At 52.0% G+C, this 16,139-nt stretch overlaps 2 protein-coding genes across 11 annotated transcripts in view; both read left to right on the top strand.

The window, feature by feature from the left end:
* PTPRA (protein tyrosine phosphatase receptor type A) overlaps positions 1-2,547 on the top strand; it is a gene marked incomplete at its 5' end in the record, with an annotated part of 132,525 nt that extends 129,978 nt beyond the window's left edge. For all 10 annotated transcript variants that reach the window (XM_079719212.1, XM_079719209.1, XM_079719207.1 and 7 more), the window contains 2 exons: positions 1,125-1,260; positions 1,926-2,547. In XM_079719212.1, coding sequence (XP_079575338.1) covers positions 1,125-1,260; positions 1,926-2,000 — 211 coding nt within the window. In that variant the 3' untranslated portion in view covers positions 2,001-2,547. The remainder of the gene's footprint in view (positions 1-1,124; positions 1,261-1,925) is intronic.
* A 7,134-nt stretch (positions 2,548-9,681) lies between these two features.
* On the top strand, positions 9,682-11,307 carry MRPS26 (mitochondrial ribosomal protein S26). Its single transcript, XM_079719203.1, has 4 exons — positions 9,682-9,903; positions 9,998-10,144; positions 10,232-10,355; positions 11,083-11,307. The coding sequence occupies exons 1-4, from the start codon at positions 9,692-9,694 to the stop codon at positions 11,215-11,217; spliced, it is 618 nt and encodes a 205-aa protein (XP_079575329.1). The 5' UTR covers positions 9,682-9,691; the 3' UTR covers positions 11,218-11,307.
* Positions 11,308-16,139: the final 4,832 nt, after the last annotated feature.

Here is a 16,139-nt window from a genome sequence, read left to right as displayed (position 1 = left end):
CTCCCACCCTTCCTCCTATAGTTTGTTCTCAACACAGCAGCATGAGAGCTCCTTCTAAAACTTCAGTCAGACCACATCACTCCTTTACTCAGAATCCAAACACTGGCTCACGAGGTACAACATGTCTGAGGGCTCCTTGCTCAGGCCAGGCAGGGAGTGCACCGGGGGTCTGGCCTTCTCCCTGAGGGCCCTGACCTTACCCCGCTCACTTCCCTCCCTCCCTCAGATGCAGCTACAGTGGCTTCAGCACCTAAACACACTCCTGCGTCATTCCTGAGATGCTCATTTCCAAGGGCCTTGTCCTCACCTTCTCAGGGTCTCTGCTCACATTCCCTGGCCACCCTGTTCACCATAGCACTTCTCCCCACACTGACTAGAACTGCTGTTCTCTTTTTCCTTCTCATACTGCATATCTTATTGTCTGGGGGTACTGCTACCCACCGCAGTCCCTACCACACAGCAGGCACTCAGTAAGGGTCTGGTGATGACACATTGAACAGGTGGACAGTGTCAAGGTGAGAGTCTGGATTCCTGGGATTTAGGAAGAAAATGAGCAGCATGGAAAAGAATCAGCAACCATATACCAGTGCAGAGGGGCACGAAAGAGGAGGCCAGAACTCTTGACATGAATGAGCAGCAGGCCAGGGCCCCCCAGGCCTGTTTTTGTTTTTTGTGTGTTTTGTTTGTTTGTTTTTTGGCTGCACCACGCAGCATGTGGGATCTTAGTTCCTCAACCAGGGATCGAACCTGTGCCCTTGGCATTGGTAGTGCGGGGTCCTAACCACTGGACCGCCAGGGGATTCCCCCCCACCCCACCCCAACCCTGGCTTGTTTGTAGGTGGACAGAGAAGCCTCAGTGCTGGGGGTGGGGGTGAGGTTCTTCACCACTGCCCAATGAGTGAGCCCCTCAGCAAGCAGAATCGGTCGTACAAGAAGAGCAGCAGGGGTGCACCCGCCTCCCCAGAGCTGTGTGAGCTCCTGTGCCCACCCCCAGCAGTTCCACTGGATGACTGACCTTCCCAAGAGCACCAGCCTCGGCCTTTATCTGCTCATTGTCACTGTCACTCGCCTCCTTGGCACAGGGAGTCATTGCAGGTGTGATAAGTGTATCTGCTTTGTTACAGTGCGGGGGCAGGACGGACAGGGACCTTCTGTGCCCTAAGCACAGTCCTGGAACGGGTGAAAGCAGAGGGGATTTTGGATGTCTTCCAGACCGTCAAGAGCCTGCGGCTGCAGAGGCCACACATGGTCCAGACACTGGTATGCTACCCTGTGTATTTATCCATGCCACCACACCATCTGCAGCTCCTCTGCCAAAGCCAGCTCAGGGGGGAGGCTCATTTGAGGGGCCCATCTGATAGTCAGAGGACTGTGTAACCACAGACTCATCCTTCCTCAAGGTGCCTCAGACAAACAGAATGAGCTTTGGGAGGCAGGAGAGCAGTGGGGGCATAGCCTAGCCCCACACCAGTAAGAGATGCAAGTGGCCTCTGTGAAGGCTAGAAGAGGGTGCCCAGGTGCCCCATGGGGCTCTTCACTTCTCCATGGGTCCAAGGTGGGGAAGACTCAGAAGTACCTCCTCTCCTCTCCTCTCCTCAGTCTCCCTTTCAACAGGTCTCCTGACAGTCCAGATGACCAGTAACCACTGAGTATGTGGACAGACATGAGCTCATGTCTGACCTCTGCAGGCCTAGGACCGCCATCTGCATGTCCAGTCACTTCTATCTGTAGAAGGTAGCTGCACTCAGCCCAGAGGGGAATGCTGTCAGAATTCTGGCAGGCAGCTCAGGGCTCAGGTGGAAATCCAAAAACATTCATTTCCTCTGAATTTTCCATTTTTTAAAAAATGGGTTTGTCAGGAGCTGCAGGTACATTTTTCTCTTCTGTAACTACCCTGGCCTTTTCCCCCACCTTTCACTCTGCAGGAACAGTATGAGTTCTGCTACAAGGTGGTGCAGGAATATATTGATGCATTCTCAGATTACGCCAACTTCAAGTGAGAAGCGATAAGGCCCCGTGGACAGGAGAATTGCCTTTAATATTTTGTAATATTCTGTTTTGTTAATATACCCAAAATTGTGTATATATCTTACAACTGTTTTAGAAATTGGTACATAGGCTTCTATTACCTATTAGGTGGAGATTTTATATGTAAATGTGTTAGCACTGATAGTCCTTTTTCCAATGTTTTATTGGGGAATTAAATAGTGTGATGTTTGGACTGATATCATGAAATCCTCTGCCTGGAAATTGGGCTCTATTGTTCTTTGGTTTATACATCTTTTCCTAAAGAAGAAACACAAAACTCATTCCAGGTAGCTAGGCATTAACTAAGAAAAAAAGCACAAAGTTATCAGAGCTCCTGAGGAAATTGGTTGTCCCAGTGCCCCCAGTTCAGACCGCCCTCCCCTCCCTGCTCTGTAAATAATCTCTCCCCTTTCCACCCTTGCCCACCTTCTCTTACCGCCTACATCCCACCATGGCGAGTAGAGGGACCAGAGTGTTATCTCTGGCACCACACTAGGGATTATCAGGTAATAAAAGCTTTGACTCCCTGAGGAAACGTCTCTCCCTTTGTCTGGGGTGGGGCAGTCATACCAGGGCTGGGGTTCTCCTGGGCCACTCCCGTCCCTGCCACTACTGTCCTGTCTTAGCTGGCTGCAGAGAGGGCACAGTCTCTCTGGCTCCTTCTTTCCAACAAACGCAGCCCCTCTAGCTCTTAGGTAGTTATCAGGGCTCTTCTTTCACTCCCAGCATATCTTTGGTGCAGTGGTCCTAGCCAGCCTTGCTCCCTGGGGAAGATGGCCAGGGTCCTCACTGCTTCCCTAAGTACAGAGGCATGGAGGAGAGAGGGGTGGCTTGGCTTTCAGCTTTGAGTCGATTTGACCTCTCCAGTCCTTGGTGCTTTGCTGCAAAACTATCTGGATTGTGTCGCTCTGTCCAGAGCAAGTGTTTATATCTATACTTATTGTGTTAAACTGCTTCCATTTCCTTTCATATCTGTCCTCATTTCCAGGACTTTTATGTGGAAGTGCCTCAGATCCAGAGGCCAGGATGCTGGGAGTCTTAGATCCCAACTCGAATTTGAGCCTAACATGTTAGACAAAGTGTCTTAAATAAGGTGGATGTTCATTTATTTTTCATGTTAACAGTCTGCCCAGTCCAGAGACCCAGTATCCTCCATCTCATGGTCCCAGTGTCCCTTAGGTTGTTGTTCTCATCCTCATGGTTGAGGTCGCTGTCTTTTCCCATGGAGAAGCAAAAAGAGCATGGGCAAACAATTTCATTTTTAAAAACATGAAGCAAAAGTTGCACTTTTCACTTCCACTCATACCCCATTGGCTAAAACCTAGTCATAAGACCACACTGAGCTACAGAGGGTGCTGGGAAATGTGGTCTTTAGTTGAGGGCACAGCTGGGAGGGTGTGTCTGCTCATGGCCTCCTTTCTTCATGATCAGCCCAACACAGGAACAGGAGAGGAAACCGGTTGCCATGACTGTCAGTGCAGGGCTGAGAGAACCTTGCAGCCCTCGGGGCCTTTCTTAAGGCTCAGGGGCCAGTCAGGGACCAGGGGCACCTCGGGGCTGTCAGGAGTGAGAGGTGGCACCCCCTTCTGGCCCACGGAGGCATGCACAGAGATCACCGCTGCCGTGCTTGCTGGAGGAGGTAGGACTTGAACTGGACCTGCGGGATATTGGAAGTTTAGATGAGCGAAAGGAGGAAAGATCAGCGGAGCAGGCATTACAGAGGGCCTCAGATTCCAGGCAAGCAAAGACGCAGTGGCCTCCAGGATAGAAGCCAAGTTCTGCACCACATATTCAGGGTGTATGCACGAAGCCCGGGTGCCACCACAGACCACCTTCTGGAAGGTTGCAAGGGGTGAAGTCGTGTAAGTCAGTAGGTGTACTCTGATCCTTCTGTAGGAACCAAGGAACTGTAAGGGGCGATAAACTTAAAAAGTCAGTAGGTTTAAAAGAAGCATGGATAAATTAAGCAAAGACAGAATCTAAAGAATTTCTGGTGAGGGGTGCCATGCTTGGGAAGGAAACCCTGTCTCTTTGCAAGCTACCTATTGGTGCCTCTGTGTAACCATGTGCAGGCAGATGGAGGAGGGCAAGCCTTGGGTCAGCAAGCCATGCAACGAACATATCCCCTGGTTGCTAAACAGACATCTTCAAGCAGGAATTATCCCAGCTCTTTGCTTCCTTCTCTCCCTCAGCTTATAGGTATGGCTCATCACTCCCTCTTCACCTCTTTCTTTTCCTGTATTATTCAGAGCTCACATGGTGTCAAGAGACATAAACCCGACAGGCTCAAAGGGAAGTGTATTGAAGCTCACGTGGCACAATTGTGTGGGAAGGGCAGAGGAGATTGCTTCATCTAGTGCCCACTCCTCAGTCAGTCAGCTGTGACTGTGCCCACTGCACACCCAAACTTCTGGGGCCTGCCACACTTGCAGAGACCTCACTTCATCAAATTGTCTCTGTCCTGGGTTTTCCTTCATCCTCTACCCCCACCTGCCCAATATGCTCATCTTTCATTTAAAAGAAGAAAAAAAAAAAGCACTTCCCCCATGCCTAAGCTCTTCCATTCCCACATATTCCCTCCTTACCCTTTCATCCTCAGTGCTGAGCCCCAGGGATCCACTGTCTCCCTGTCCACTAGCACCCCCCTTGGTGTAATGACTGCCTCCTGACTTTTATCCTCACTCTGTAGCTTTTCCTCCACAGCCCCCTTCCTCAGAGGTCAAGCATTCCTGCAGTCTGTGTGGTGTGGACCCTCAGCCCTCCTCCAGCCCTGAGCTCCTGGTCCACACACCCAACTTCCTACTGTGACTCCACAGGGTGGCCCAGAGGCACCAGTCTCAGGCTCTGCACACCCAGCGGTTTGTCCAGTCTCCAAAGCCCACTGCCCTTTCATGCAGCCTCCAGCATTCTCTGCCCCCACCCACCCCGTCCCAGCCCTACTACCACTGAGCACCAAACCCACAGATCCCCCCCATAGTTCCTGTGTTAGCTCTTCTCCATTTTGTCTCTTACCCTAGAGCACCCACTGCAGCCCTATTGCCGAGACTAGCTAACTCTCCATCCTTCACCCAGACCACCTGCTCAGGGGGTGTGCCCCTCTGTGCTCCTACAGCACCTGAGCATTCAACTCAAAACCTCTGCCTTCCCAACTGATTACAGCAGCCCCCAGACTGGAATAATGTGGCCTCAGGGCTGAGTGTGAGCTAGAGCTCAGTGGTGAACAAATGGCTTTCTGTGTCCTGCTGAGAGGGGTACAAGGATGAATTCCAGAGTTTATAATCTGGAAGGGGAAAGCAGATATTCCTAAAAGGCGAAGTATGTGGCCAGAAAGAAAGGGAAGCTTTCCCCTGGGAAGCTTGTTCTTGTTTGGAATTTTCAGGAAAAACCACAATCACAGAAAAAATAAAGGCACCCCATTCCTTTTTTTAAATAAACAGCAGGGCCTTTGAATAAAACATTCTGTAAACCCAAACCAGAACTAAGCTAGTTTACTGAACTCAAAGAATTGTTTTCACTAAACCACAAAGCAAATGTTTTCCTAAAATTTACTTGGTTAGCCAGTACATAAAGGGACAAAATCTGTTTCCCAAAACAGTTTAACTGATGATACAGTCCAAATATTCATTTCAGGTAAGTCAGTTTGGAAATTCACCCATGCCCTTCTGCCTGGGCAGCTGAAGTCGAGGTGCCCATGATGTCATCTCCCCCATCTCTGCCACAGAATTTGACACACCTGCTCTCCCAGTGACCAGCCACTGCGATGCCCAGCCTGACCCTGTCCTTGCACTTGCTGTTCAAATTGCTGTCCAAAGGCGGAGATTGGCTAACCCTATAAATTGGCCTCTGCCCCCCAGAGGCTGGTGGCTGGCAGCGGAAAGCTGAGCTGATGCAGACTAAGGCGGGAGCCTTTTCTGGCATTCCAGGGGCTGTGCCCAAATCCATGAATGGTCCTGGGCCAAGTACAGGATGAGGAGGGGTTGGAACCTTGAGGGACAAAATTATTCCTACCACCTTTGGATAGGCCCACAAAGGCTGCACTGCCCCCTTAACTGGGCCCCCTGTCAGGCACCTGCTTGGAGGAGAGACCACCTGTGGGGTAGCTATGCCCCACCCAAACCTACTTCCACCTGGAGTGACCCAGTCCTGGTGCCCAGGTGTGTGGATGAGGACATCCCACCCAACCCATTTTACAAGTGGGCAAACAAGCCCTCAGGAAGAGTGGTCATAGCTCTCCCCAGACTTCTTAACAGGCTGCTGGACTCCTCACTCTTAGGCCCCCACTTTTCTACCAGGGAAAGCCCTGAGCTGGGTGGGACTCAGGGACACCCCAGGCATTGCCTCTCTTAGGGCCATAATTTGCTGTGTCAGAGAGGGCTGTGAGGGCTTTCTAGACCTAAGGGCAGGAGCTTGAGAATGCAGCTAGGGAAGTGGCTAGATGAGACTTCAGGGGCATAGGCCAGGCTGAAGCAGGAGTCCTGTGACTTCAGATCCCTGGGAAGATGGAAGGAGAAGGCATCTGTCTGGTGACCCCAGGGCCAGCAGCTGAACATACACTGGGAAGGGAAGAGAGTTTGTGGCGAGCTGCCACCCGTCCCCTCTTTGAGACATCATTGGAGTCTGTGGGCCCAGAGCAGTGGGTGGAACTACCTGAGCAATAAATCTTGGGTCTGGCTGCCTGGGTTCCACTGCTGCCTGGAGGAGCCACCTCAAAGGAGCCACTTCATCCACAGCTCTCCCTCGGTGAGTGAAAAGGCTGCCCTCCCCAGGGCTGGGGCTCCGGGATGGAGCTCTGTTCTGGGTGCCTGGTACACTGCTCCTCTTCCCCCTCCCAAGTCCCTCCACCCCTGACCCACGCCCAGAAAGGCCCCCTTTCCCTCATCTCTCCCCAACAACACTATTCCTGCGCCTGCTGCCCGTAGCGTGGGAGGGACAAGGGGTAGAAACCCTTGCCCCTGTAACCACCACACATCCATTCCACATCCCCAACTGCCATGGAAGAGAGATAGCAACCCACAGTGAAAAGGAGCTGAGGCCCTGCCAATAATGTCCCCCAGCACTGGGTGCCCCACATGCCCCCACACTGCTGCCTGTCTCTTGAACAACTCCCCTGTTGCCCTCTCCAACCTTCTCTCACTTCTGAGATCCCTGAGGGAAGAAAGGGTAGTCCTGTCCTACTGGGGAAGGCCTGCTTTGCCTTGTCTTCGTGGCACTACTCGTTTTCTACATTAGCAAGAGGAAAAAACAGAGGAGTAGGAGAAATGGTGAGGAGTTGGAGATAAGAGGGAAGAGAGTGACCCCTGAGGAAAGGGGCTGGAAGCCCCACCAAATTCCAGGCTCAACTCCTCAAAATCCAGCCATGTCCCAAACTCCTCCAATACCTGGTCATCGTTCCCAAGTACCCGCACATCGTCCCAGGCCTCCTGGCCACCGTGTCCAGCACCAGCAGAAGAGGAGGCCTCCTCCTACCCTGGGCAAACAAGTTCACCTGCAAAAAGGCCCTCCCCTCCCCAAGCCTCGAGTTCAAACGAAACCTCCCTGTGAGGCTGAAGAAAACTCATAACTGTCTCCTGACGCAGCTGTCCTCTTCCTCTAATTAAAAGAGATTAAAAACCATCCTTTCCCATAAAAAAAAAAAACTGGCAAAGCAGGGAGCCTCTGTGCCCCGGGGGTTCTGGGAGGTGGCTAGTTGCCAGGAGCCCTCAGGGTCCAGACCCCTGTAGTCCTGGTATAAGGAGCAATAGCAGGAGAGAGAAGAACATTAGGAGACACTGAAGCTGCCCCTGAAACGCCAGTTGTCCAAGGGAACCCCGGAGGAAGAGGAAGGGGGTATGGATGGGAGCACTCCTTGAGTGCTGTCCACTGTCCATGGGAGCAGCCCTGCCATGGCCAGCTTTGGGCTAGGCCTCCTGGTGCTGCTGCTGACCACCCACCCTGAGCCCTCGAAGGCTCAGCACTGCTCCCACAGCTGGCACCCTGAAGGAAAGCCAGCCTCCAGCTCACTCCATGACCCCCAACATATTCCTGGGCCCCCAGGTGAGTTGAAGGGTCTTCCCAGGCTAAGTGAGAAGAAGGTGCTGGCTGGGGCTCTTTCATCTACCTCAAGCCTTGGGTGGCGGTGGGGAGGGCAGGCTGCAGCCTCAGTTCCCTTCTAAGGAAGGGTTCTGGGCACTGCCGCTCACAGCCCAGGCCAAATTGTCCCCAACCTCCCAAGCAATGTTCTGCCTCCCCCTGAGGACAGTGTGCCCTGGGAGAGTAGGACCATGGCCCGGTGGCTCCTCCACAGGAAGCAGCACCTGGTGCAGACACTGCTGGTAAGTAAGCTAAGAACTGGCTGGGGGTGAGGGGGAATGATACACCACTGAGTTATTTATTTACTTTTGGCTGCCTTGGGTCTTTTTTGCTGTGTGCGGGATTTCTCTAGTTGCGGCGAGGGGGGGCTACTCTTCGTTGCGGTGCGCAGGTTTCTCATTGTGGTGGCTTCTCGTTGCGGAGCACGGGCTCTAGGCGCATGGGCTTCAGTATGTGGCACATGGACTCAGTAGCTGTGGCTCGCGGGCTTAGCTGCTCCTCAGCATGTGGGATCTTCCCAGACCAGGGCTTGAATCCGTGTCCCCTGCACTGGCAGGCGGATTCTTAACCACTGTGCCAACAGGGAAGCCCCAATCCTAGACAATTTATGATGAAATACTATGTTAGATTAAAGTAAAAGATTAGAAGTCACTAGTGGAGTAGGAGGTACTACAAACCTCCGTAAATAGGACAGTGGCGGCTGTGAAGTCCCCTAGGCTTCTAGACAGCCAAGGGAAGCCAGTGTGGCTCAAGGTGGGCAGACCCACAGCCAGTGAAAAGAGGTGAGGGGTGCGACCTCACTCTGCAGTACGGCCCCGATAACCAGGTGGTCATTGATACGTGCACTGGGAATGACTCAGTGATTGCAGAGCTCCCCAAGGCCAATAACAGAAGACAGGTGTAGGGAGATGGTTAATTACTTTGCAAATTGTATTTTAAAGTGCACCACGGGAGCACGATAACTAAAGAAGAAAGCGTAAATTCCTATAAGGCAAGACCTTATCGCCTAATTTCAGTCGGTGTGAGCTCGGGTTTTTAGATATCAGGTGGGCAACGCCTGTAAGCCCAATGAGCTAGAGAACCCGCAGGCTGGGTCTTCTAGGAGGCTAGGGGGCGTCCGCAGGACGTGGGAGCCACAACGCCGGCCGTCGCTCAATGCTGCGCAGCGAGGCCAAGCTGGGAGACGAGGGAAGAGGAGGGGAGGAGAGGAGGGGGCGGGTAAGGCCGCCGCTCGGCGGTCAGGTGACCAGAGCGTCCGGGGGAATGATTGCCCCCTCCTCCCGCAGACCCGACCCCGAGCGCCGCGCCCCGCTGCCCTCCAGTAAAGGTGTGAGGTCCCTGAAGTTGTTGCATCCTTTGTCCCCTCTCTCTCCATTGAGACCCTTCCCCGGGTGGGGGCTGGAGGAATGCAGGTTGGAACCCGGTCCCGCAGGGAGGACACAGCCAGGTTCCGGGGGACGGGGGCGGACGCAAATGTCAGCGGGCAACAGAGGGTGGGGGCGGAGCCCGCGGACTACGCGTCCCGTGGTGCCCCGCGGCCACTTCCGGACCCCAGTGATGCCCTGCGGCGCGCCGGACGCTAGGCGGTCAGGCCATGCTTCGTGCGCTGAGCGCCCTGGGCGCGCGGCCCATGGGCCGGCCCCCAGCCCCGTTTCTGCTCCCCGTGCGCTGCCGCAAGACCCGCCACGACCCGCCGGCCAAGTCTAAGGTCGGGCGCGTGGCGACCCCACCCGCTGTGGATCCTGCGGAATTCTTCGTGCTGACGGAGCGTTACCGGCAGTACCGCCAGACGGTGCGCGCCCTCAGGTGTGTGTGACGGAGGGGGAGGCGGTGCCGTCCGGCGTGTGTGTTAGGGCGGGCAGGCGAAGAGAGTGCCGACCTTGGGCGCGTCTCCGTCCAGGCTGGAGTTCGTGTCCGAGGTGCGCAAGAAGGTGCACGAGGCCCGGGCCGGGGTCTTGGCAGAGCGCAAGGCACTGGAGGACGCCGCTGAGCACCGCGAGCTGATGGCCTGGAACCAGGCGGAGAACCAGCGACTGCGCGAGCTGCGGTGAGTGGGGCGGGAGGCGAAGCGGGGACGCCTTGCCGGCCGGGAGACACCCATCCACGCTCAACCTCGGCCTGTCACTCCTCCCAGGATGGCCAGGCTGCAGCAGGAGGCGCGGGAGCAGGAGCGGCGGCAGGCGGAGGAGGAGGCCCGGCAGGCCCGAGAGGCGCAGGCTTGGGCGCAGCTCAAGGAGCGTGAAGTGCTGCAGCTGCAGGTGGGCCGTGTCTCCAGAGGGTGGGGCTGCAGGCCGCGAACTCCGCCGGTGCCGCGAGTCCTGCGCGCAGCCAGGTGGGGGAGGTGGGGCCCCGGCTACATGCAGAGGGAAGAGAGTAGCCTTGAGTCTTGACACGGGGTTAGCAGGTGAGGATTTGGAAGAGGAGGCGTGCAGGGAAAGTGCCTGTCAGGCGCGAAGACCCGGAGGTGAGAGTTGACACCGCAGTGTTCCCTTGGCTAGCCACTGTCTGTGAGACTGGCCCCCGCGTTCCCCAAGGAGTTTATATTTTGCCGTGAGGGTGGGAAAGTCACCGAAGGGTTTAAACATTTTGGCCTGGGATGGCAGGTGTGAGACTTAAAAGCAGGGAGACCAGTTAGAAGTGATCCAGCGAGAATGGATGAGGCTTGAGTTAAAGTAATGGAGAAGGACAGTTTGAGAGAGATTGAGAGATCTAGGCAATATTGAGAGACTGATTCCACCCAATGAATTGTCACAGCTGGTGTGTCTGGGTTTTGGCCAAAGTGTCCAGGGGATGATTGTCTAAGAGAACTGAATGTGGCAAAGCTGCCTGATGTTCTTCCACTGGAAGGTCAGCGGGGTGCTCAGAGAAGACCTGGGCTGCAGACATCTTTCCCACAGGAGAGCTGGAGCCCCTCCCTCAGTGGGCTAAAGGCTAGCAGGCATGTTCTGAGGGCTTCCATTCAGTTGGCCTTCTCTCTTCCAATAGGAGGAAGCAAAAAACTTCATCACCCGAGAGAACCTGGAGGCGCGGGTGGAAGAAGCCTTGGACTCCCCCAAGAGTTACAATTGGGCCATCACCAGAGAGGGGCTGGTGGTCAGGCCACAGCACAAGGGCTCCTGAGGGCCCAGTAAGGACAGTGTCCACCCAGGGACCGTGGGGATAGGGGGGTTGGGCCTGATCTGGAATAAAGCAGTTGTTTCTTATGAAGAAGGAGGCTCTACCTATTCCAATGCAGCCTTCACTTTGGGCCTCAGCACCCACCACTTGGTCAGAAACTCCACACACACAGTGCCCTGTTCTGCACCCATGTACAACTCTTAGCAAAGCACCAGACCTTAGAAGTTTCCATCTCACAGAGGAGCATAGTCCCCTCGGCAGCCAGGTCATCTCCTGAGTATCCTCAAGGTCCAGTGGTTGGCATATTGCAGTCCTTGGGCCAAATCTGGCCTATTGCTGCTTTTTGTAAATAAAGTGTATTGGAACACAGCCACAGTTATTCATTGACTGCTCTCATACTACAGTGGCAGAGATGAGCAGGTGCAACAGAGACCTTATGACTTGCAAAGTCTAAAATATTGTTATATGCCTTTTTAAATTGAAATATAGTTGATTTACAATGTTTTGTTAGTTTCAGGTGTGCGGCAGAGTGATTGAGTTATACATCTATTCTTTTTTAGATTCCTTTCCATTATAGGTTATTACAAGATAATATAGTTCCCTGTGCTGTACAGTAGGTCCTTGCTGCTTATCTGTTTTATATATAGTAATGTGTATATTTTAATCCCAAACTGCCCCCCCCCCCGATTATATGACTTTTTTTTTTTTGGAGGGCCGTACCATGCGGCATGCAGAGCTTCCCCTACCAGGGATCAGACCTGTGCCTCCTGCAGTGGAAGTGCAGAGTCTTAACCACTGGACCACCAGGGAAGTCCTATATGACTTTTTACAGAAAAAGTTTGTTGATCTAGGGCTTTCAGGCTCCAGCAAGGAGCAGGTATCACCCAGTAACTGAGCCACAAAGTAGCCATTGGCCAAAGATCTGCTTCTGCTTGACCCTGAGTTTTGCTGGCCAGGGTCTGGTGTGCCCAAGACACAAAAGGCAAGAAGACCCCATTTCTTCTGGTGACCCTCTCCACCTTTGGCCTCAGTGACCCACATTTACCCTGGCAGTGCCAGCTTCCTTGGACCTCACACCAGATTGGTGCTGGTAGAGGCTTGATTGACCTTTATAAGGTCAGTGTGGCTTGTCAAGCACTTGGAGCAAACCAGAAATACTTGTGATTAAAGTTCACAAGGTTGGGAACTTCCCTGGTGGTCCAGTGGGTAAGACTCCGTGCTCCCAATGGAGGGGGCCCGGGTTCAATCCCTGGTTGGGAATCTAGATCTTGCATGCATGCCACAGCTACGAGTCCGCATGCCACAACTAAAAGATCCCACAGGCCTCAACTAAGACCCGGCACAGCCTAAATAAATAAATATTAAAATAAAGTTCACAAGGTTGAATAAGTGAGCATACAGATCCACAGCCCCTACTCAGGTGCAGGCCCTCCAAGAGCATCCAGGGTGAGGAAGAGACATGTTTCTCTGAGCCAGAGCTTATGTCCCTTTGCCACCATTCACTGAACTTTGCCTGGATACCACCAGAGGAAAAAACAGAATCCTTGCTTCTTTCCCTAATTCCCATGTTGTAGATAGGACCTGAGACCCTCAAGAAATGAAAACCTTTTAGGGAATATGGGCAATCCCTCACGTTCAGGTAGGGAAGCAGGTAACAGAGATGCAAGCAAAGGGCCATGATTATCATAGTGCCTAGGACACAGTCCTATCAGGGTATTGCATCCCTGAGGGCAGTGGCCTCCTTCCTCAGGCTGGTAATAGCTCTTCTCTTCCCTGGCACTGAGCCCAGGCACAGTGGAGTCCTGGATTTCAGGTGCTCAGTGTAATTTCTAGGGTGAGAGCTGATGGGCACACATTGTGGGCCATGGTTTATGCCCACAGCCTTGGGCTTTGTTATGGTGAGGAGTGGGCCATCTGGTCCCCTGCAGAGGAAGCCTTTGGTGAGCTTTCACATGGGACATTGAGCCTGTTTGGGGAAGTCCCTGCTCCTCTATCAGGATCCAGACAAGCCATCTGTCTTCAGGTACAGGAGACAGTGTCATACCTTCTTGAAACTCTGTTTTTGGGCTGTTTTTCCTTCACTGGTATCCTGCATGGGGCTATAATTCCTTAGCATTCACTGCTGATGGCAGCATGTCATGCAGAGCTACCTGTAAACCAAGCTTGAACATTTTTGTTCTCCACCCACAGCCATCTTACTGGTTTCGGCACAAATAGGCCGTTTAGTAACTTCAGGGTTAATTCAAGCCTAATGCCATCTGTACCTGCATTTAATGGATTGTAAGGTGCTGCTAGGTGCACAAGTAAGCTGTCAGATCATACCCAGTCCAGGTTGCAGAGTTATGTGGTGTCCTATGGAAGAATGCTTAATCTCCAGTGGAACCCTAATAGTTAACCTGATGGGCAGTCTTGCTCAGAAACACCAGGATCTCTTCTGATTCTTACCTCAAGTTCCAAATACGGTTTGGATCTGCTACAGACAATGTAAGCTTGTACCTCCTAGAGAGAATCTTCTCTTGCTCAAGGCCCCACTTAGTAGTAGATTTGAGGGCTACCCAATAAATGCATTTGGAGCACAATACCCAAATGTAAATGCTTTCACCAAAATTTGAAGAGGCCTACTGTGCTTTGCGCACAATAGGGTAGAGAGGATAGGGGACAAGTAGAATTTGTGTTTCACTTGTTGGGAGAGGTATGCTGACCCCCAAGAACTTGGTTGAGTAAGCACTTTTTTCCCAGGATTTATGTCCCCAATCAAGCATAGGTGTTTGGGGAAGTTCCATGGTGATCCAGTGGTTAGGACTTGGTGCTTTCACTGCTGTGGCACGAGTTCAATCCCTGGTCGGGCAAGTAAGATCCCGCAAGCCCCTGCAAGCCTCGCGGTATGGCCAGAAAAAAAAAAGCATAGGTGTTTTACCAAAACACGTAGGATTCTTGCCGCTTCCAATAGGAAAAGCAGCATGACGTCAGCAAAGTGGGCCACCATTATGTCCTTGGGGTGGGTGGTCAGGGTCTTGAGGATTAGATTGTGCAGAGTTATTCACCTCTTGGGCCGGGTTGTGGTGATATACTGCTGCCAGGGCAAGGCATACTGCTAGTAGTAGTCCAAGTGGACAGCAAAGAATGTATTTGCCACGTGAATGGGTGCCGGGTGCCTCCTCAGTCTGTTCCGTCAAGTAGACCACCTAGACCTCAGTAAGCCTAAAGTCATTCCCCATATTTTTGCAGTATACTCTATATTTTCTGTGTGTATACAATGTTCCCTGAAATCATTGGGAAATTTCCCTGTGAACTTACCCTGTGGTTATTTTCCTGACACAAGTACAGAAGTGAAATGGATACCTAGGAAACAAGCCTAGTTGACTGCTAAAATGAGGGCAATTCTGAATTCTGGCAGGAAGAGTCAAGCTTGGAACTCTTTTTCCTTCCCAAATAGGAAATCAGAAGCGATATTTGCAATCCCAAATCCTGAGACAAACAGGCATTTCTCCCGAGGGGTGCTCCGATGATTATTTCCTCAGTGCAGGTAAATGCATAAGCCATGAATGTGAACATCCATGTCTGGGTAAATTCATAGTGCAGTTGACAAAGCCTTGAGATCAAGAACCTGTAAGGAAGAACATCATACTGCCATGGGGCCCAATAAAGTGACATAAAGAAAGGCAGAGCTGCATAAGCCCCACCCTCACCAGTACTCTACAGTGGCTCTGTGGGTCACTGATATCTAATAATCTTCCACCATTCTTTGGGCATTTTCCCTCGCTGAGGGAAGTGTTATATTCACACTCATTTTTTTAATGCTGGCTCATGCGGGAGAAAATGGTCTGAGAGTGGGACTTTGTGTCTGGGAAACCCATAACTGAGGTATAAACGTCAACCATGACTATTGCACCTTTGCCTGTCACTGCCAGAGCCAAGCCCGCAAGTGCTGGTGCTGGCTGACCCATTGCTGCTGCTGGAACTGCAGTGCCTGTGCAGGAAGGAACCCAGGAGCCACACTTAACCGCTTCCACTGCTGCTGCAGCTGCCAGGAGTACCAGAAGCTGAGGGGAAATGTGGATTTGCCCCTCCTCTGGCTTTAAAAACAAATCTTTTGTCAGTGACTCCTATGTTACTGTCATAATGGAAGCCAGCTGGCAAGGAAGGCTGGGAAATGTGTGCAGGCCTCCAGCCTCCTGTGGAACTGAGAGCTATGGATGAATAACCGGTACAAACCAATTTTTTTAGAAGCACTGTTTCTCATAACTTTACAGTATTTAGAATGGGATAGGCAGAATTGTTTTGTGGGGACTTCTTTAAAATAAGGCGAAATGGGGCCTCCCTGGTGGCGCAGTGGTTGAGAGTCTGCCTGCCGATGCAGGGGACACGGGCTCGTGCCCCGGTCCGGGAGGATCCCACATGCCACGGAGCGGCTGGGCCCATGAGCCATGGCCGCTGAGCCTGTGTGTCCGGAGCCTGTGCTCCGCAACGGGAGAGGCCACAACAGTGAGAGGCCCGCGTACCGCAAAAAAAAAAAAAAAAAAAAAAAAAAGGCGAAATGAAATTTGAGACAGTCATATATTTTGGCAATCAGGGATTCACACTTTCTGAAATTCTGCAAAAATTATCAATAGCAACAAACAGAGCATATCACTAGCTTGTTTTTTAATCTGAAAAATGTGATACTTTCAAATATAATTTTGTCTAAAAACATAGTTTAATTCTAACTTTTAATAATAGACAAATTTTATTTGTCAAGAAGAGTTTCATGTAAAATATCTCCAAATTATTGTTTGGCAAAGGTCATTAAAATACATATTTTTGAAAACAGCAGTTTGTAAGCAGCTGTTCTATATACGTCTCTTTTATCATCATTTATCAGGATTGTCACTTCTTTGTGTGAGACACATGGTTTTTCCCTTCTGAATATTTTATTGCTGCCTGTG

The sequence above is a fragment of the Hyperoodon ampullatus genome (assembly GCF_949752795.1).
Source record: "Hyperoodon ampullatus genome assembly, chromosome: 14".
Classification (NCBI taxonomy): Eukaryota; Metazoa; Chordata; class Mammalia; order Artiodactyla; family Ziphiidae; genus Hyperoodon; species Hyperoodon ampullatus.
This window is presented reverse-complemented; position numbering and strand designations above follow the sequence as displayed.